At 37.5% G+C, this 22,286-nt stretch overlaps 1 protein-coding gene across 1 annotated transcript; it reads left to right on the forward strand.

Moving 5' to 3' along the window:
* The first annotated feature begins 2,671 nt into the window (after window positions 1-2,671).
* On the forward strand, window positions 2,672-16,734 carry LOC113062222 (ephrin-A1-like). Its single transcript, XM_026231923.1, has 5 exons — window positions 2,672-2,966; window positions 13,617-13,912; window positions 14,733-14,798; window positions 14,889-14,978; window positions 15,511-16,734. The coding sequence occupies exons 1-5, from the start codon at window positions 2,869-2,871 to the stop codon at window positions 15,633-15,635; spliced, it is 675 nt and encodes a 224-aa protein (XP_026087708.1). The 5' UTR covers window positions 2,672-2,868; the 3' UTR covers window positions 15,636-16,734.
* Window positions 16,735-22,286: the final 5,552 nt, after the last annotated feature.

Raw genomic sequence — 22,286 nt, forward strand, 5'->3', positions numbered from 1 at the left:
TATTTAATGAATTACATATTTTTCCCATTTTGTGCAATATATATAATTATTATTATTTTTTAACTCAGTTCATTCTGGGATTTGAATTTGACCAAATCAATATAGTTTTGAAGACTGCATAATGTTGGAACATCCTATGTGTCAAAATAGGACCTGTTCAGCTTTAAAATACATCCTACACATGCTGCTCTCTAGGCTTTGATATAGAGCAAATACATGCCCTGGTCGATTCCCATAAACACTGACTAATTATATGAGGTTGACATCAGGAACCTGATTCATTTGCTTTATGTTGTGCAATATCGAATGCTCATGAGGAAGTCGCTGTCTGTTTTTTTAAGATATATTGCTTGCTTACCTGTCCTGTCTGGCTTACCTGTTAGGACATACAGCTGTTGCAGACATCACATTCCTCACTGGATTGAACTGGAAGGCTAAAGGTGGTACGAAAATCCAACGAGATCCTGGTGGATATGCATCATGCAGCTGTTTCAGAGTGGTGAGGAAAGCTGGAGTGTGTTTATGCAAAACACAAATTAGAGAATAATAGTGGGAATTTTTCATTATATTCTGCCATTTTGATGGTAAAGTAAAACAAATCTCAAAGTAGAATGTAAGATTCCACTGAAAATGAAATATGACCGCTTATTTCTTGCTTGTTTGGTTTAACTTTTTTTTAAAAAAATAATAAATCATACAGACATACGACACTTTCAAATCAAGTCCAATTAGAGGCAAAGTTTTATAAAACTAAAGAGGAGGCTTGAAAAGGAGCTGACAGACCATAAAACATGATTTAAGGATAAACATCACTAAGGAAAGAAAGAAACGGCGCTGAAATAAATGACAACACGTGAATGAAGGGGTTTACGCAAGTGAATTGGTTAGGTTATGTACGGTAAGAGCAAGATGTAAATATAGCAAATGTTAACTATAGTTTTGACATATGCCTATTGACAAACTATAACAAATAGAATCTGAAAAAAGGTGGCCTAGGAAATGCTTACCAGTATCGAAATTAAAAACTTAAAAGATCTTTCCTAAGTTTACATATATTTCTATTTTTTTGGTGGGTTGAGTAGATGTTGGGTTTGTCTCATTATTGAAAGGAGAGATAGAGGAGACTTGAGGCCCGTGATTTGCTCCATGAGAGGTGCTTGAATTATACATTAGCATTCAGCAGAAGTAACTGCTGTTTTGACAAGAGTGCTAAAATGCCTGCTGGCTGTTCTTGAATCTGTTAGCAGACAGTGTGTATTGTGCAAGACACCTCAAAAAAGTGATAGTGATCAAGTGGGACTAGATTGAAAATGTGAGATGCACACATTTTCTAGAATAAAAATGATTTCCTAAATAAGCACGTTTTTTTTTTTTTGGGGGGGGGGGGGTACATTACATTATATCTTTGTCCAAAATCTGAATATGCATATGCATTATTATGCAAAAATCATCATTTTTTTTAGGTCGTTCAAATACACTTTTTTTCTCAAAACAACACCAAGATGTAGGCTACCCTTAACAAAAATATATTGCAGTATATTGGAAAATGTCATGTAATATATTAGGAATATATTCTTATATATATTTGGTTTCTCCAATATATTGCAATAAATTGAAAGCGGCAATCATTTGTATATTTTGCAATATATTATATAATATATGTATCATCAATATGTTATTAAATGTATTCAAATATATAAAATTTTAGAAAATAAAAAGGGAAAATAATATATTACAATATATCACAATATATTTTAAGAAATATATTGGTACATATATTTTCCTTTCGTAAGGGTATGTAAAAATGTGTTATGTTTAAGAAGAAATTCATCAAATTCATTTTTTGAAAACATGCTAACCACAATATATGCTTTTATATTAGGAGCAAGTTATTTTTTTTTTGACTCTTCTCTGTGGGAGGTTAATCAACTGTATTTCCCTTACAAAAATTAACTATGGTTTTACTACAAATAAAACCAAAAAACCATGGTTACTGTAGTTAAACCATGGTAACCACAAATTAACCATGGTTTTGCTATATTAACCATAGTTTAACCATGGTATTTGTAGTAAATCTGTGGTTTTACAAATGGCAGTCAATACGCCAAAAAACCATGGGTTACTACAGTTTTACTGTAATAAAACCATGGTTATTTTTCGTAAGGATTAGCTGATTAATCAAATATCAATTGTATGATCTAGAAAGAACAAATGAAGGCAGACCAAATTGGATTGACCAAAGACTAGTCTAATTTAAATTTCGAGTCTGTGTGAAAGTGTCAATGGCTTGTTATTTATAAAAACTTTTGTTGATTGGAGAAGATGAAAGCATTTATACCCTAAGTGTTAAAAGGGGGGCTTTAAGAAACCTTTAACACTTCAGTTCACTCGAATAATCCAATCAGACTGGCCTGTAGGAACTTTTATTTTTAATCTCATGGTGTTGCATAACCATGTCGGATTTCTAAGAATAATTCATAAAAGCAGTACATAGGAAAATATGTTAATCAATCAATTCCCCAACCTCAGTTTGAGCTACAATGCATCTGTAGAGGGCGATCGACTACTACTCCGTTGTGTGGAACGACGCATGTGTGCTGATTGGCTGCTTTAGCTTTGGGGGCGTGGTTTGAACGAAGGTCTTTCCACAAAACCAAAATGCGACGCGAAGAAAGTTTCATTCAGTACCTACTAGAAAGATAATAGATACGGATTTCTTGATTTATGGGCAATCTTTGCTGCGCTTAGTTCAAATACGCCAGTAACCAGCTCAAGAGCGGTTTATAGCTGTATGGAAACAGGGCTTTTGAAGAAACGTTACCTATAGCTGCTTAATTTCTTCATTTGGATTGAATCACAGACTCTGTAATGGATCAGATGTGGCTTTTATACATCGCAGCGAGTCTCTGCGCTTTGCTCGCCTCTGCTGAGAGACACACTGTTTTCTGGAATAGTACCAACTCTAAGTAAGTAAATAAATAATGTATTTATTTATTTTTTACCACTCTTTTCTTTTCCTTTAAATGTAATATTTTGATAATGATTATAACAATTTATGCTGAAACGCTGCTAGTTATAGTAGCTTTTTGCAAACTTCAGCATCATATAGCTTTTTTCAGAGTTGAAGTAAATTATATTACGGTGTGTGTGTGTGTGTGTTAATAGGCATTTTATGGTCAGTGCATTTGAAGGTCTAGCGGAGTTGGAGACTCGTGTTTGTTTACATTGTAGGTGTTGTTGTTTTTTGACATTATGATTTTGTTACATCTTTACCAGTAACAGATTGCATAATTCAGGTAGCCTACTCTTATTGCGTCATAATCTGCCTGCTACCCATCACCGAAATGTTTGTTTACCTGTATTTGTAGGCTACATGTGATGCGCAAATCTGCCTCTTTCTAGGAAGAAGTGATGCATGCTGAGTGTGTGCTGACTATGCTCTTCTCGTACATATCTTCACAGCAATAGTAGTAGCCTATTAAATGACCATATTCATGTAATATAAACTCAGCAGCGGTCTTGCCATGGTGATGTTAATTCATGGTGGGAAAACCCAAAAGATTAAACAGAAAAATAGGAAGAAATTGATCGTTTTTGCTCTTTTGACGTGTAGACTATGAGTCAGTGAAACGTTGAAATAGGTGTTGAATGTCGAGTGACTTTTCCGACTGATACGTGCAGAGCAGATGACTGGATTGCAAAACTGGTTCGAGGCAGACGAGCTTTTTGGATCGTTATATAGATTCAATTGAACCGATTCACCGAGCGTTTGGGGTTGACCGAAGGTAAGAACTTTGTTTCAGAGGTGATCTCATTTTTTTCGCGCATGTAGGAAATGTTATATGGCAAAACATAAACTGTAGTGTATTTCACTACATTCAGCAACTATAAAAAAAAAATTGTAATTTTTACCAAAAAAAAATTGAGTGGACTTCTGACAATCGTTTTGAGTGTTAATACTAAAAGTAACTGAATGAAATAATAACATAATAAAAATATATTGAATAAACAATAAAATAAAGTACTATTTTGAACCGGTTTACGGAAATTAACTAATTTGTGCAAATTAATCCTATTTCTCAAAACTTGACAGATAAGGGGTGGGATCATACATATGGAGTTACAGTAATGATTTTGTCATCTCTGAATATTTATGTTAATATACCACAAAAGACAACAAAGGCAGTGAGACTGAATAAGTGTAAACAGAGAAACATTGATAACATACTGAAAACTGATGAATTACACACACACACTTAACCCATCGACTTACACACACACTTTAACCCATCAAGTGTTTCCTCCAGCAGATGTAATGATTATTTCAATGTCCAAACAGTGGTCATTTTAGCACCTATGTAATCCACATTTCATTTCATATAATCTTACTGTCTCTCTCGCTCTCTCTTTCTTTCTCTCTCTATCTCTCTCTCTCTCTCACACACACACACACACTCTCTCTCTCTCTCTCCCTCGCTCTGTCATCTAATCCTGTTTTCATAGAAATACTAGAGGGGCTGAGGAGATGCTTTTTTTCTTGCATGTCTTTCTTTCTGCCTTAATTCCTGCACTTTCTTTCTTTCTTTCTTTCTTTCTTTCTTTCTTTCTTTCTTTCTTTCTTTCTTTTCTTCCACATTACTTTTTGCACTTCTTTCTTTCTGCCGTTCTGTCTGTATTTCTTTCTTTTAATTCCACAAATGAAATATAGTCTATGAAGTGTAATAATGTGGTTGCATTTAATGCATTGATGTCTCCAACACACAGTGTGTGTATGTGTGTGTATATAAATCTTGGGGGAAGGTTGATTTCAGGGTCGATAGATCATTGCAGCTGAGTTTTTTTCAGCATGAGAGGTGATTCTGAGTCAGGTCGTGTAAGTGTGCATGTTTGAATGTGTTGGTGCGTGTTCTTGGTGTGCTTGCTGAAACACGTGTTGTAGTGTCACTCACAGTCGATAGTTGATCAACCGGAAGGTGTGAGCTGATTAAGGAGTGTCCTGGTGAGCAGTTGTAATCAAGCCCTTGTTTATGATTCACTGACTCACACATATATTTATTAACTAAACTTTCTCTATTAAATTCTCTGAGTGCTCCTGAAGAGTGTTTTTCTCCAAGTTTAACCATTTGAAAGTACCACTAGTAATAGTTCACCAATAATTACAAATTTTATGTTATGTTTATTTTTCTTGTTGTTGAAACCAGAAAGTGAAAGAAAGCAGTGCACCATTAACATATTATTTATCTTAAAAGAGCTCCATACTATATTCCAAGATATCTTAACTCGCATGATAGTTTTATGTGAGGAACAGACCGCGTCATCATTCACTGAAAACGGTGACACCCATCCTAGCTTTCTTTGGCATTTTCACGAAAGTTCATGAGATGAAGACAAAGTCCCATTCATGAACGAATCATTCTTTTAAGTGGAATTTTTTCAATGTATTGTTTAGGACAGTAAAGAAAACTGGTCTGACTGATTCGGTCATAAATCTTATACTTACCATCTCAATGATCTTGTCCCAAATACATATTGTTTTTTTAATAACAACTTAAAATCCCTTTGTTTGCCACTCAAGCCACTGCAGGACTTCAGGAAAATTGGAATTGACACATATGAATCAGTTTTATTATCTTTTATTTATGCTTTTTGATGCTCGAAAGCCCTCATTAATTGTAATTGTACAGCAAAGAACAGGTAGTCCACTATTCACAGTTTCTCCTTTTATGTTCCACACAAAGAAAAAAAAAATTGGGTGGTTTTGGAACAACATGAGAGTGAGTAAATGATGACTAGGGTGAACTAATCTTTTGATATCACTTATGGATGCTAAATCTTTTCTGGAACGGTTGCTGTTAATATTTTTTTAGCACTCAAAGGCTTATAGAGATTTCTTCTCTTTCTGTATCTTTCTTGTCTTTTGTTGGCCTTTCTCTCCTACCTGTTCTTCCCAAACCTCCTCCCTTTCCTCTGGCTGTGTGCCCCGTACCGCATGGTTAACTGGCACAAAGTTCAACCTCTCCTCCGCTTCTTTTCCTTTAACTCTTTCCCTCGATCGTTTTGCCCTGCCCTATCCCATCAGTACCCCAAAACTCTCCGACCTCCGCACATTTAAGTTTCTTCTCTACTTGTCCGCGATCACCCCATTGAGTTACTGTTTCACCCTGTAAAAAGGCCTTTTACATGGTTTAATTTAGCCAGAAACGGGGCTTTCTTGTTTTTCTACCCAAAATGTCCCATTCACTTGTGGGGGTTTTTTCTTCCAGGGAACAGGGCTTTTTTTTTTTTTTTTTTTTGCTTGTGGGGTTTTGCCAACTAAGTGCTTTTTTGTTATAGTTCCAGCCAAATTAGCACACTCCCATCACCGAGCTGCAGTGGAACAAAACCAGGGGCTAGTGTGACCAATTGCAGGCCATGAGTTCACAGCGAAAAAGAAGTGGCATTCATGCAGTGTGTCTGTCACTGTGCGTGTCTGTAAATGTGTGCGGAGAGGAGAAGGGGAGATAGAAACCGGTGATAAAGTGCCATTTTGCTTTTGTCTGCATGTCACTTAGCATTAAACTCATCAGATCTGTGTGTGTGCGTGTTCGACTGACAGTGAGAGAGTGCGTGATGAAGTGTCATTCACTCTCTGTAGTCTGTCACTTTCTCTGGTGGTCTTCAAATAGGGAGGCCACCACTCGAGCCCACCTCTCTCCCGATCTCCCGTCTGGCTTCTCCTTCATTCCCTCTACCTTTTATCTCAGCCATACACGCCAACGCTTTTCATCCTTTTATTCAGTTCCTGTCCTTATTTCCTTTCCCTCTGTGAAAGAAGAAAGAACGAGAGGTGTTGAATTTTGTTTCCTTGGCTTTCTTTATCCGGTTTGGCAGCCATAACCACAAGAGCCTGTCTCGCTCCCCTTTTCTCCTCCCTATCACCTTCTCCATGCCCATACCATCCATTCCCTGAGACTGTATTCTGCCGATATCTTCAGAATTCAAATCATTCACAAAGCTCTACAGATTCCGGCCCATTGAGTGTTTGTTTTTCAGCTGGTTTAGTATACATTTCCATTTAAACGATAAGCTCTCCCAAAAATGAAAATTGCCATAATTTACTCACCCTCATGTCGTTCCAAATGCATAAGATTTCCGTTCATCTTTGAAACAGAAATGAAGATCAATGAGCTCTTTGATGTTCGTCACTCAATGTTTATATGAATAAAAGACTAAATGAAGTCTGTTCATCATATAAAGTGCTCAAAACAAACAGCTTGATCAATATGGAATGTTTACTTTTTATGAACTTTTTGAAGAGTCAAAGGGTTGTGTAAATCGACTTTAAATGGAGGGACATAAATCTCTCATATTTCATTAAAAAGATCTTCATTCGTGTTTTGAATATGAACCAAGTCTTATGGATTTGGAACGACTTTAACAACATTCTGGGTGGACTATCTCTTTTACACATTTTTAAGATGTATAAAGCCATTCTGCAGAATTGACTTCTTCATTGCAGCCATCCCTTCTCCAGATTGTAATCAGATCTTAATTTTTCATCTTGTGAATTTAATCTGGCTCTTTTTTTTTTTTTTTGCTGATTGCTGACCCATGATAATCTTCACCAGCAGACCTTATTCATTGAAGCTCCTACAGGCAGTCCCTGTCGGCAGAAGTGTTTTCTTTATATAATGTGCAAAATATGTGACATTTGTCAAGTCCTGAGAGATTTACTAAATTGTGATTTTCAAGTAAACTCTGGCCAAAGGTTGAGGAGACGGCCTTTTCCCTCGTCAGGAGTGAGTTTCCTGGCCAAGTGTTTTCCCGGGAAAACAGCACATCCTGCGTGTACAATTAACAATACCTTTCTCACACACTTGCGCACGCAAGCGGCCCACATGTTACACAAGTCTCAGATACACACTTCCTCATATGCAGCATACTCTGAAATATTATTCACACAAGTTAAAGGGCTTGTGAAAGCGATCGTTTTATCTACAGCCCGTCTCGCACTCATTGCTTTCTCACGCACTTTGATTCAAAGATGATTAGTTCATTACACCTTCAATAATACGGTTATCTTTCTGTTTAATCGTACAGCTGCTGTCACAGTCTTTAACTCCTTCAGAATTCCCAGAATTGTTCCTTCTTCATTTTTGAACATCTTTTATTTATCTTTAATGTTTAATCCGTTCCTCTCATATTTAAGACCACAGATACATTTAACAGCGCTTTACAATCACAAGCTAAGTATTTGTCAGGTTAAGTTTGTGTCAGTGTGTTTAATGTCTTAGGATCTTGTTGTCACAATCTCAACCCCATGTGGTCTTGTCTCCACACTCTTGTTGTTTGTACTGTTCTTGAATGGACTGGTGTTTCAGATGAAGGTCCGTTCCCACGGTGCATTGCACACATTTTATTATGGCACGGTGCGAGAGGCCAGTCCCCCTTCAGGACGGCTAATTCCTAAAGAATGCAAGGAACTACTGAGGTAATTTTTATAGCGATATGAGTCGCCTTGTGTACTTCTCATTTCCCTTCATACTGAGTGCTCACATTTTTCTAATTATTTATGTGATCCATTTATCTATGAGAGGACATCAGGGCTGAGCAGAGCCAGTTGGTACAGTTGACTGGTTAGGTCTGTAATTAGTGTGACAGATTGGACAAATAAGGAATTAGATTTTAAGACTCTTTATACACAAGATAGATTGAAAAAGCCCTAGTGTGGAATATTATCTCGAATGGGGGAACCGGTTGGATTTGGTTGCCATGGCGATCGCAAAGGGCCAGAGTTAGTGTCCACAAACGTAGGTCACTAACCAACATAACTCGAATTCCAGGGAGCCGCTCTCTGATTGGTTGAGAATGCCTGGGGGCGGAGTCACTAGGAGAATGAATGGGGGATCAAACAGGCTTATTGAGCGCTGAGAGACGAACCGAAAGAGTGGACAGAGATGGATGGATTGAAGAAAAGATGAAAGAGTGGGTCTGGACTGAGTCAGGGTGAGGACAAGCACAAGAGCGGCCCGTTCTGGTTAATCAAAGGATTCCTTCTTCACATTCTTTTTCTCTCTTACACCTGCACAGTACAAAGCAGTTTTTTACAAAATCTGCCTTTCTAAACCGAACCATCTCACCCATTCCTTTCCCTTTTTCATTCTATCGCTCTCTCTGTCTCCTACCAGCCTTTGTTGCATTTCCAACTGAACCACTCCACTGATACGCTCCAACTGTGTTTCAGAACAATAAAAGCGCTCGCTATGGGCCCCTCATCTCTCTCTCTCTCTTTCTGCTTGCATTAAAGTAAATGAGGCCCCTGGCCCCTCGGCAACCTATGTCGGGTAATCCCGGAGCACAGAGCACCCAATGATCCTGCCACACTGCATTCCGAACCAGTCACCCGGAACAACGCCGGCTGCATTAGCGCTGAATTAAAATGATAGAAGTTTCATGGGCTAATGGCAAACTTGATTTAGCCAGCGAACGCAGGTGTGCAGGTGAGAGTGAAGGATGGATATTTGAACAGACCCGGGGTCAGAATTTTGTCAATTACCATTTAGACTGTAGTATCAGGTGGTGAAAGCTACAAAAGATCACAGATTGAATGACAGGGATGTTGGCGGACCTATTGTTGGAGCAAGTGACTGTGTGAGTGTGTGTGTGTGTGTGTGTGTATGGGTGGGTGGGTGTTTAAATACCTCAGACCTTCCCTTTTAAACGGGTGAATGTGGAAAGAATGTTAAATCGTGTACTTTCTGGAGTATTACCAGCTTCCCTGCATCTGTGTGTGTAAGTGTGTGTTAAGGTCTGCGCTGCTGTCTTCCGAGTATTTCCCCTTATTTCACCCTATTCCCGAGTATTTGACCCTCCCACCCCCCACTGATCATCCCCCCTTTCTCTAACCTCTAACATTCCAGCGAGTGATAGAGTGTTGAAATGAGAAAGGGAGAGGGAGGTGAGACCAATTGATAGACAGGCTTAGAAGGACTAAAAAAGAACAACAAAACCAAAACTTTGAACTAAAGATTAGGAGACCAGAGATTAAGCCTACAGTCACCCATTTGGAATCATTTGGCATTCTTTCTACTGAGCATTGCACTGATATTTACAAGAAGATGAGTTCAGGATGAATAAACTTCAGCTATTCATGTTTTACGGTAAGCACGGACGTGACTCACAAGCAACCGTATTCACCCGTATTCTTCTGCCAGGTTTTAGGGTTTTTAAATCATGCACAGAATTCAGTCATTCTCATATTTTATTTAATTAAATTATATATATATATATATATATATATATATATATATATATATATATATATATATATATATATATATATATATATATATATATATATATATATTAGATTTGTCAAAATGTTTTTGCTTAGTTTTGATCATCTTATTTGTTTTCCCTAGTTTTGATTCTTACTTTATTGTATTGATTTGTATATTTTATTCAAATATATATATATATATACAGTATATAAAAATACAAATTTCATTTTTACTGTTTTTATTTTATATTGGGGGTTGATTTTATTCTGTTTGTTAATTCTACTACAGGTACTTGTTAATTACATTTTCAGTATTATCTTTTTTTTATCAGTTATCAGTCAATATAGAAATGCTCATAAAAATGTTTAATACTAATACAAAAAATAATGCTAAAATATAATATAATATAATATAAGAAAGCAGATAATGCTAATAAAGCATTTGCAAGATTAAAGCTGAGACAAAGAGAATGGTTTTAATATGTCAGCTGTCCCCTTGTTAAACTTAAACACCATTATTGAGCCTCTTTTGAAGCCTGGAAAAAAAAAAAAAATCTGAGGCAGAATACGAAGCATAAATGATTTAAGTTCATTGATGCTCAAGATGAAGTTTAGCCCAGTATGTAAGATGAATGGCATCACTGTACTATGAATAAAGGCATTGATAAAGTAACTGTAGCATTTGAAAGGACACTAGCACAGGGAGTACACGCTGACCCCTGTATTGAGATGGGGTCCATCCCCCAATGCTTTCTCCCACCCTCCCTTCTGACTCCCAGCCCCCGGGGGTTGAGGGGGGAGCAGCATAATTGCCCCCCTCTGGGACCACTTTAATTTAAGTCTTTGTGTTTTAATTGCCCCCCCTCCTGAACCTCTTTTGATGAACACATTGGTGCCATACCCCAAACAGATTTTAATCAGGGCTTTAACGGGGTGTGTGTGTTCTGGTGCACCAGATGACTGCTCCCAAGCATCTGGTGACAGCACTTAAAGAATGTGAGACATGTAAATTATTATTGGCTATGAGGTATATTTGCTTCATTCATCAAACAAAGATGCATCAGTGTGTGACTCCCGTACACGGCCACCAGAGAATTGAAGTGTGTGACTGGGAGTACTAGGTTTGGCTTTATGTGGAGCTCTATGTGTGTATGTGTGTGTGTTTGGATCAGCAGTGAGTGAAAGCAGCAGGCCAATTAGAAGGGTTGTGTGTGTGTGTGTAAGACTAGAAGAGGTCTGGAGCCAGATCGTCTGTCCTAAGACCAAGGGGTCCCCCCCATCAACAAACAAGAAAAAGAGAGAGCGAGAAAGACTTTGGAGACTTTGATCATCGAGCAGAAGTGTGGATGTTGTCACACACGACAGAAACACCCACTCTGGGAAATAACGTTGCTGCTGTTTCCGGCAGACAGGGAGGAAAGCTGAAATTTTCCAGAAAGTTAGGAGGATCCCAGTTAGTGTCTATGACGCTCACTCAGGCCCTTGAGAGGTTTGTGCTGCAATGTTTCAGTGTCAACTGATACTTTACTCAGTTTGCTAGAGTATTAAACATTCTAAAGAAATGATGAGTGGTGAATGCTTGTGCGAGATCCACCACCATAATGATAAGGTGTTTTAGGTGGTTGCTAGGGTGTTGCTATGAGGTTTCTAGGATCTTCTAGGCAGGGCATTTGTTGTTGTTTACTTAGTAGCCCAAGTGAAAAGAGTCCATTTCCAAATCTCCATTTCTCCAAGTCCCTAGATATGGCTCCTTGGGTCACTCCTTTATTAAAAGTAATTGCAACTTTTCCAGGTAGAAATTGTAAGTCTAGATGTTTTATATTTCGAAGCCACTCAATTTGAGGTATCAATCACATCCTTGGCATAAACAACGCTAGACAAATTACACACTATAGAATAATACTTTGCAGTCAGCATCAAATGAAATTTCACCCTACCTATTTTTGTAAATACATGTTATTGATCTCACGATTAAACAATGCATATTTCAATCTTGAATCGAAATGTCAAAAACCAATCTCCCAATGACTTTTCTCTGGTGACGTATGCTGGAATTCTCTAACCATTTAGTCCACTTAAACCCTTTAATCAATCGAATACAAGCTTGAGACAACAACCATTGAATTTAGCCAAATACCCTTTTGGATGTACTTCACGGTATGAAAGAAATGATTACTCTCTTCATCTGTTTCATTGCAACTTTAAGGGCTAGTAAGCATTAACAAGGTTTGCTAATACAGCTTGTCATTAAAAGTACAGTACAAAAACTTTGACTCCACAAAAGATAGACACATTTTCGGAGGACAAGAAGTAAACCTAATCACCATATAGCTGATTTTAGGCCTGGCTGATACTGAGCTCATAATGAAAAAGCCTGAACCTGAGCTGAGCTTAGAAATGAATGTATGGAAGCTAAAGTGGCATCCGATGATGGATGGATGAATAAATAAACAAAGGCATTCTTTCTACCTCTGGCATTCTTCTATCAGTGGGCAGCACATAAACAGAGATATCATACTGCCAGAAGAGCTACAGGAGCAGAACCAAGAATGAAGCAAATGCCGGAGAGAGGGAGGGAATGGAGAGGAGCAGACAGGCAGACTGTCTCTGTCACCTCCCTCCATGTGTCAAATGAAAGGGAGAAGTGTGGCGTAGACGGGGTGTGTATGACTCCGTCAACCAGTGTGTGTGTGTTTATCTGTAATGAGTAAGGGCGTGTTGATGAAACTCCAATTTATTTCTCCATTTGTGTTTGTGAGAATGAGTGTGTGTCTCTGCATACTGTGTAGTCAGTAATCATCAACTGGTGATGCAGCCTGACACATTGCTAATGCCTTTGCGTAAATAAGACTCTGCTCTCACAAGGCGAGCGAGATCAATATGATGCACAAATTCACGCCAAACACGTCCATGTTCCTGCCATTCTCATAGACTCTGACCTGTTCTCTGACTATGGCCAGCAGGCCGTTCGATCAGTGAACTGATGTTCAGAATAATCTATATACATGCTTCTGTCCCGGCTCTTCTTCTACTAAGAAATCAACATACTCATCTGTTTTCCATTGTTCACATTTTTTGTCTTTTCTTCCCCGGCGCCATCCCTTTGTGATTTGTCTTTGAGATGGTATTTTAGATCAATGCGAGGGCAATTGAAAATGTGATTGCGTCAGGCTTGGCATTCAAGTCAGACTCTCCGTTCTCTAAATGAAGAATTATTGTCGCCGATGGGACAGACATTGCTAGATCTCAAATCTTAGATGATCTTGTCTCAAAAAAAAATTTGTTTTATAGGCTTTTAATATTTGCATTAGCTATATTTTTATACAAAATGTTTACGGAATCACTCATTCTCTTTTAGGTTCCGATGGAACAACTATGCAGTTGAGGTACACCTGAACGACTACCTGGACATCGTTTGCCCTCACTACCCACTGGGCGAAGTGCCGTCACAGGACGCAGAGCGCTACGTTCTCTACATGGTGGAACTCGAAGACTATGACACCTGCCGTCCACAATCCTACGATCAGATGCGTTGGGAATGCGGCCACCCTTTCGCCCCACACGCACCCGAGAAGTTCTCAGAGAAGTTCCAGCGCTTCACGCCATTCACTCTGGGAAAAGAGTTCCGGCAGGGCGAGAGCTACTACTACATCTGTGAGTTCAGGCCTTACAAAAGTCAGCTTGCACTTAAACTATGAATGTAACATTCATGGTGGATCGTTTTAAAGAATGGTTAGTGGTGGAAATGCTATTGAACATCCAAAAACCCGTTATAGATTTATTGCCCCACAAAGCATGCGCTGAATGCTTAGTCTGTGAGTCATATTCAAGCCCTCCTTCAGCACCACAGTAATGAATACATTTCAATTCATGTTGTGAACTGCTAAACTGGCAGCAAAACTACTACGTGTCTTTCTGGCATCCCCATAGGCTATCCTTGGGGATTTTGGGCAGTCGGAAACACAAGGAGCACAATTCAGCCAGCATGTAGACTGGAATATGGAGGTCTAGAATTAAGAATGGCGAAATTCAACCAACCCAATTTAGACCGTTTTAGGAAAGCATACTGCTAAAAAAAGTTAATTGTGCAAACATTGTGCAGTCAAAGGTGGAGCGTTTCATGGATAAAAATGCAATAGGTCTGTTTTGATGGAGTGGAAAGATCAATGTCAGTTAGTCAAATACAAATACAGCTAAAGCACAGCTAAACCCAATTTTCCCTGTCGCAATTTAAATCAATGGATTAGCAGCTCTGATACAGTGTAAACAAGGCACTTTAGAGCACAGTTGCACCACTGTAATAAAAGAGATCAGACACAGGTCACAGGTCCAGATGGCTGCTAAAGAGAAATGGATCAGGCACTACACATCTAACACCAAATCTCCTTTCTGCTACTCATTTACTCTTATACCTCTCTTCGTTATCCTTTTATCTCCCTCAATCCTGACAATCTTCTTTTTTTTCGCCTTGCAGCCAAACGACTGCACCACCATGGACAGGAGTGTCTGAGACTCCGGGTGGATGTAGTTGCCAATGATGGTGAGTATCTGAATCTAAAAAAATCAGAAAACTCCACATATTTTGAATTTCAGTTGATCTGTGTATTCACTGGTGTTTGTTTCCATTCAGGTTCTCAAGAAGCCAGGGTTGGCACAGGAGGCGGAGCCAAGGTGGGCACAGCAGGAGGAGCTCACACACCGTCTAATCGGTTACCAGCAGGTAACAGTCACACTAACTGAGTAAAAAGAAAAAAAAAGGATTTTACTCATGTCATGAATACAGTTGCAGAGTATGCTGTCCAAATATAAGTACACAGATGTTTCTACACAACCTCATTTTAACACACTTTTGCCTTTCCACAAAATATTAAGCAGCCCAAATGTTTTAACATTGATAAAAATAAGAAATGTTTCTTGAGCACCAAATCGGCATATTATAATAATTTCTGAAGGATCATGTGATACTGAAGAGTGGTGTAATAATGCTGAAAATTAAGCTTTGTCATCACAGAAATTAATTACATTTTAAAATATTTAAAAACAGAAAACACTTGCTTTAAATTTGTAACAGAATTTCACAATTATACAGTTTTTTTAAAGCCTGGTCAGCATAATAGGCTTCATTAAAATCTTATATATCAGTAAAAAACTGCCACTATGCATGTTGAATAGTCAATATGGTTTCAGGCCTTATCTTTGTAAACCATCTACAACCACTAAAAAATTAAATATTTATTACTTCCTTGTTACAGATGATCCTGTTGTGGCTCTTCCTGATGTACAGAAAAGCAAGCGGACAAACTCTGCCATTTCAATAGCGTCCTGGACTGTCCTCACAACCTTACTCCCCATTTTATTATTACTGGTCTTACAGTGAGATGGACATTGGACTAAACTACACTTACAAAAGACTATAATGACAGCGGCCTGTGTTGATGGACGCACACAGGGGTAGCTCTTTACATCCCAGTGCTGGCCATTGGGAGACGCGAACCGAAAGTGGAGCTCTCTCACACCGCTGGTGCAGGTGGAGAAGCCGAACTGGAATAAAGAGATCTTTGAACATTCTGGCACTTCTAAAGAAACAAAACGAGACGTCAGTATACTCCTGGAAATATTGTTCATGCAAAGGGAATTTTTCTCATATAAATGCCAGACTTCACAATACCTGGATAAGAACAAAGTGAAACAGTAATGCAGATTTTGAAATAGCACATACTTTAAGTGTGGACAGTCCACATCCACAGAGTTGAGTTTCATAATGAGGGGACGCAAGCCAAGATTGAGCCAAAGACCACAGAGCTTCTCACGAAGGAGCAGAGCGATCAAACCTTTCATTGTTTTCTCATGTTTTGTTGATCCAGAGAAATTCATGTAGCATTAACTCAGTGGGTTTTATTCTCACCATTTTCTCATGGTTTTATAAGACTATGTGCTGTACCTTTATTTAAACCTGGAAATGCAGCACAGAACACACACAACCCCCTTTTCCCACTGAGATGGTGCTGGTACCTGTGACGGGACGTCTGTGGAAAGGATGTCAGATTGGGCGCCCTCACCCTGTCAGCGGAAAACGGGGGCATCAATACTGTTTACAAAACCCACTGACACACGTCCATTCACACATGCTGTGTTGTTTTTGTACGTTCGTCGTTTAAAGAGTTAGTAAATTATGAGGTTTGCTGCAGAACAAATGACTGTATATACTGAGCACAAATGTTTACTCCGTGATAGAGAAAGAGGAAATGAGACGCAAGAGAGGAGACACTTGTTGGATTCATGTGTATGTAGATGTGTAGATGGAAGACAGAAAGAAAAGCAGGAAATGTTGATGTGTCCAGAAACACACGATCCCTCTCATGTGTGTGTGTGTGTATGTTAGCAGAGGAGATGTGTTGATCTGTCCCAGAACAGTGGCATTTAGACGGCATACAATCACTTACACACCACAAATGGACAACTGGAAGCCAAAGGAAGAAAACAACCCAACTGATTTGTGTTGGTAGTTGGACTATATATTGGTTATAGAGTATTTGGGGTTGCCCATGTCAAATATAAATATAAAATAAAATTTCTATTAATGATAGAAAATGATATTTAAAATCATTAAGTTGCATTATATATATATATATATACACTAAATAAATACTGTTTAAATAATTAAAAATGATTTATTTATAACATATATTTTTACTTAGTATTTAATTAATATTCACCAAAAAAAAGCCACAGTTATTGACTGATGAATCTCAAAATGGCCAAATATCTGCTGATTAATTGACCTGCCTGATACATCAATCTGTTACTACAATATAAGCCTGCTATGTTTGATTTAATCTACATACACAGGCCACACATTTATGACACGAATCAGCTAAAGCACTATGAACAAAACACCACTGACTCTGACATGATGTAGCTGTTTAAGCTCTATTCCGGGCAGCTGTTCGTACGACTGACGCAGCTGTATACGACTAACGTTAGATCACTCTGATTCATTTTGTTTTCCTTTTTTCGTTCTCGTATTCTTATTTTGTATATGTATTGTGTAAAATGTATATTATGTATATAAAGAGGAATTATATGAAAAAGAAAGACATTTGAAAAGAAAAAAAACAGTTAATGTGAAGATTCTTACGTGAAAATAAATGATATTTTTGGAAAATGCGATTGTCGCCGTCCTTGTGTTTTTTGCACAGATGTGTGATGTCATTTCCTGTGACATTCACACAGTTGTCCTGATTGTATTTATTTAGTGCATGCAAAATAATATGACATTGATATCGGTTTCTTTTTCTAACTGTTTCTTCATTCAGTATCGTCAAATTTTTGCGAAAGCACATGTTGTCCTGTGCGTGTATCAATAGGATGAAGCATTTTGTCTCGACAGGGTTTATGTTTCACTGGTGACAGGAAACACATGACAATGATCGGAGGTCAGAGACATCAGTTTGACCGTGTGTGTGTGTGTGTGTGTGTGTTTCAGGAGGATAACACTAAAGTATGGCTCTTCCCTTTGTATTCTTGCTAAACTTGGGTCTTTGCCAGACGGCTTAGTAAACATATGCACATTTCTTCTGTTATTGTTTTCATTATATAAGGTCTCATTTGTTTCATTCCTGTTTTAAAAAAATAAAAATTGTATCAGCTCAAACCAGTATTATTTTAGTATTGCTGAGATTCTATTTACATTTAAATTTGAATCTGTTTTTATTTTTATATTTTCCATTTACAATGTTTAGTAGTTAATTTTTTTTTAGGTATGTCTATATAGTTTTTATCATTTTAGTACATTAAGTTAAACTTAATTAAAATGAGAAATGTTGCCTTCATAATATATATATATATTATTTGGTTTATTTTTTCACGTTTTATTTAGTTCAAGTTTTTTATTATTTTAATTTTAGTTTTAGATCTAGTTATGATAATGCTGTCTCTAAAGTAAACATTTAAATATTTCTTAAATTTGTGTAAAAAACAATTTTATTTGCTAGCTGCGCTCTACTAAATGACAGTATGAACGATTAATTTAATACTTTTTGCCACTTTGTTACCCATTTCTACATTATATTCATTTGATCCTAAATTGAAATGTAGTTTTTTTATTGAAAGAAAATGACAAATTCACAAAATTTGTCACAGAATAAGAGTAGGAAAAATGATATATAGTTTATCTGAACATATTCTGAAGGTTAAGCACTGTATTTTATACCCCACTCATGTATAGTACAGTATTGTTCAAAATAATAGCAGTACAATGTGACTAACCAGAATAATCAAGGTTTTTCGTATATTTTTTTATTGCTACGTGGCAAACAAGTTACCAGTAGGTTCAGTAGATTCTCAGAAAACAAATGAGACCCAGCATTCATGATATGCACGCTCTTAAGGCTGTGCAATTGGGCAATTAGTTGAATTAGTTGAAAGGGGTGTGTTCAAAAAAATAGCAGTGTGGCATTCAATCACTGAGGTCATCAATTTTGTGAAGAAACAGGTGTGAATCAGGTGGCCCCTATTTAAGGATGAAGCCAATACTTGTTGAACATGCATTTGAAAGCTGAGGAAAATGGGTCGTTCAAGACATTGTTCAGAAGAACAGCGTACTTTGATTAAAAAGTTGATGAGAGAGGAGAAAACCTATAAAGAGGTGCAAAAAATGATAGGCTGTTCAGCTAAAATGATCTCCAATGCCTTAAAATGGAGAGCAAAACCAGAGAGACGTGGAAGAAAACGGAAGACAACCATCAAAATGGATAGAAGAATAACCAGAATGGCAAAGGCTCAGCCAATGATCACCTCCAGGATGATCAAAGACAGTCTGGAGTTACCTGTAAGTACTGTGACAGTTAGAAGACGTCTGTGTGAAGCTAATCTATTTTCAAGAATCCCCCGCAAAGTCCCTCTGTTAAAAAAAAGGCATGTGCAGAAGAGGTTACAATTTGCCAAAGAACACATCAACTGGCCTAAAGAGAAATGGAGGAACATTTTGTGGACTGATGAGAGTAAAATTGTTCTTTTTGGGTCCAAGGGCCACAGGCAGTTTGTGAGACGACCCCCAAACTCTGAATTCAAGCCACAGTACACAGTGAAGACAGTGAAGCATGGAGGTGCAAGCATCATGATATGGGCATGTTTCTCCTACTATGGTGTTGGGCCTATTTATCGCATACCAGGGATCATGGATCAGTTTGCATATGTTAAAATACTTGAAGAGGTCATGTTGCCCTATGCTGAAGAGGACATGCCCTTGAAATGGTTGTTTCAACAAGACAATGACCCAAAACACACTAGTAAACGGGCAAAGTCTTGGTTCCAAACCAACAAAATTAATGTTATGGAGTGGCCAGCCCAATCTCCAGACCTTAATCCAATTGAGAACTTGTGGGGTGATATCAAAAATGCTGTTTCTGAAGCAAAACCAAGAAATGTGAATGGATTGTGGAATGTTGTTAAAGAATCATGGAGTGGAATAACAGCTGAGAGGTGCCACAAGTTGGTTGACTCCATGACACACAGATGTCAAGCAGTTTTAAAAAACTGTGGTCATACAACTAAATATTAGTTTAGTGATTCACAGGATTGCTAAATCCCAGAAAAAAAAAATGTTTGTACAAAATAGTTTTGAGTTTGTACAGTCAAAGGTAGACACTGCTATTTTTTTGAACACACCCCTTTCAACTAATTGCCCAATTGCACAGCCTTAAGAGCGTGCATATCATGAATGCTGGGTCTCATTTGTTTTCTGAGAATCTACTGAACCTACTGGTAACTTGTTTGCCACGTAGCAATAAAAAATATACTAAAAACCTTGATTATTCTGGTTAGTCACATTGTACTGCTATTATTTTGAACAATACTGTACATTCAGACGTAGCCTTTTCTTTCAGGCCTTCTTTCGTTTTATTTACCTTTCATTGTCTCCATCTCTTTCTGTACGGCAGCATCTCATTTTCTCACTTTCTCTTCCTTTCTTTCAGCCTCAATTCTTTGTTTACCTTCTCTAAAGCTCTCTTTCTCTATCTCTCTCTCTCTCTGTCTGTCTCTTTCTCCTACACACTATTGTTTCTCCCTTCCTCCTGCTCATCTCCAGAGGCCTCTCTTTTCTTTTTTCTTTTCTTTTTTTTATGGCTGTGACCGTAAAAGCAGCTGTCACACTGCAGACTGATTTCACAGCTCACACCCTGACCGTGTGTTTTCAGAGCTTTGACCGTCCGACTGTAAATCAGCCCCTCTCTTAACCGTTTGACCTCTTCTGAAGAGTTTAGGAGAGTTTAAAGGGAATAAGTGACACTTCACTAGAGGACTTCTGCTTTAAATAGTCATTATCACTAAAGAGAAACCACAAAGAGTAAAAAAAGATGACAAAAGGAGTCGTATAAAAAATTGTCTGGAGATAAAGAGCTCAGTGTGATGTGGAAAAAGGACATCTGTTTATGTACAGATAGCAAAAAGGTTTGTAAAAAATGAATAAAAAAGGTTAAGGAAATAATATTTTACATTTTGTATAGGAAAAATTTGAAATAATTAGTATTATAATTAAAAAGTACATTTTACTAATAATAAAATAATTTATAACTAATATCTACTAATTAAAAGTTATTGTCTTGCCATAGGCTTCCATTGTAAGTCTTTTATTATGAATGCATTTTTTTTTTTTTTTCATTTTAAATACTGAACCAATGAGTCAAAATAGTTTTCTGTGCTAATGGGTGGCATTTAATAAAAAATAAAAAATAAATTTGAACTGCACTTGAATCGGATGAACTTCAACTGCAGTGTCAAAGAGACTAGAAAAAACAAGAAGGCCAAGATCTCTCCCTCCTTCCTGCATATTATTCATCTCACATCTGGGAAAAATGTTGGCCCTCTCTTATCAGCTTTAAATGTCTCCTGAAGATTGAGAATGCTACTTCGGTATTTTCTATTTGCAAGATAATGCATTACGTTGGTCTTGCACATCTGTTTCTGTGCTTTATGATAAATATGTTAAGCTTATGTCCTTGAGCTAATCGTGAGATGCTCTGCATTTACACACACACACAACATCAATAAAGAAATATGCTTAGTATGTTTTATCCTTGCACAAGTTGGGGCAGACACTGTGGCTTTGCATCCCATTTCTGTTATTCTTCTGATAAAATGTGTTGTGAAAGACAAAGAGCGTTCATTAGATGATATCACACTTCATTTGTTCTTCTTTAAATGGCTATACAATCACAACAGGAAGCTTGGATGAAAGCCACAAAACGTAACAGGAAGTATATGTTGAAGTCAATCTAGGCTGTACTGTACATGTATGTGTTTTGGCTAATATCACTTTTGCTTCTTCTCATATTCAGTCATCGGTGGAGGAAGCAGGTTGGAGAACAGCAGCTACTTGTCTGGACGCAGCATGGGCATCACGGGGAGAGAAATATGACACAAGTCTTCCTCAGACAGCATATGTCTCATACTGTTATCCAACATGAACAAGGAGCTGGAGAAACTCTGTACTGAGAAGACAGTGAGCAAGCAGACAAAAGGAGCTGTTCATGCAAGTATGTATTAATATGTATTTTTAAGCATGAAAAGTTATTTATTTAAAAAATGAATAAAAACAAAGTCCAACTTTAAAAATTACTTTCTAAATTATTACTTTGGACTTATTTGTATTATTATTAACATTATTATTATTATTATTATTCTAAATAATAGCCCACTGTTTCTGAACCATTTTTGTTGCATGAATTGGCATTTGAATAATCAATTGTAATTGGATTAAAAGCTGATCAATACAGTGTGCAGCGAGGTTTCTGTTATTTTAGTTTCTCAGTGTTAAAGCCTGTAGCAACTAAAAGTCACCTAACCTCTAATTCACAATCTTCAGTTGAAGTCGAGATAACTGGAGAAATTGGGAAATCTGAAATTTTTTTTTTTTACCACATTTGGCTTTAAATTAGAACCCTGAATAAACATACACTTTCAGCCAGATATGGTTCCCAAAACAAAAAAAATAAAATTATGATGGCCTCATCTTCTTGAATTTGAT

The sequence above is a fragment of the Carassius auratus genome, chromosome 44, assembly GCF_003368295.1.
Source record: "Carassius auratus strain Wakin chromosome 44, ASM336829v1, whole genome shotgun sequence".
Lineage (NCBI taxonomy): Eukaryota > Metazoa > Chordata > Actinopteri > Cypriniformes > Cyprinidae > Carassius > Carassius auratus.

Coding starts and splice junctions, on each gene's coding strand:
- LOC113062222 (XM_026231923.1), top strand. CDS start 2,869: ATGGATCAGATGTGGCTTTTATACATCGCAGCGAGTCTCTGCGCTTTG. Junction 2,967..13,616: donor TGGAATAGTACCAACTCTAA/GTAAGTAAATAA, acceptor ATTCTCTTTTAG/GTTCCGATGGAACAACTATG. Junction 13,913..14,732: donor CGAGAGCTACTACTACATCT/GTGAGTTCAGGC, acceptor TTCGCCTTGCAG/CCAAACGACTGCACCACCAT.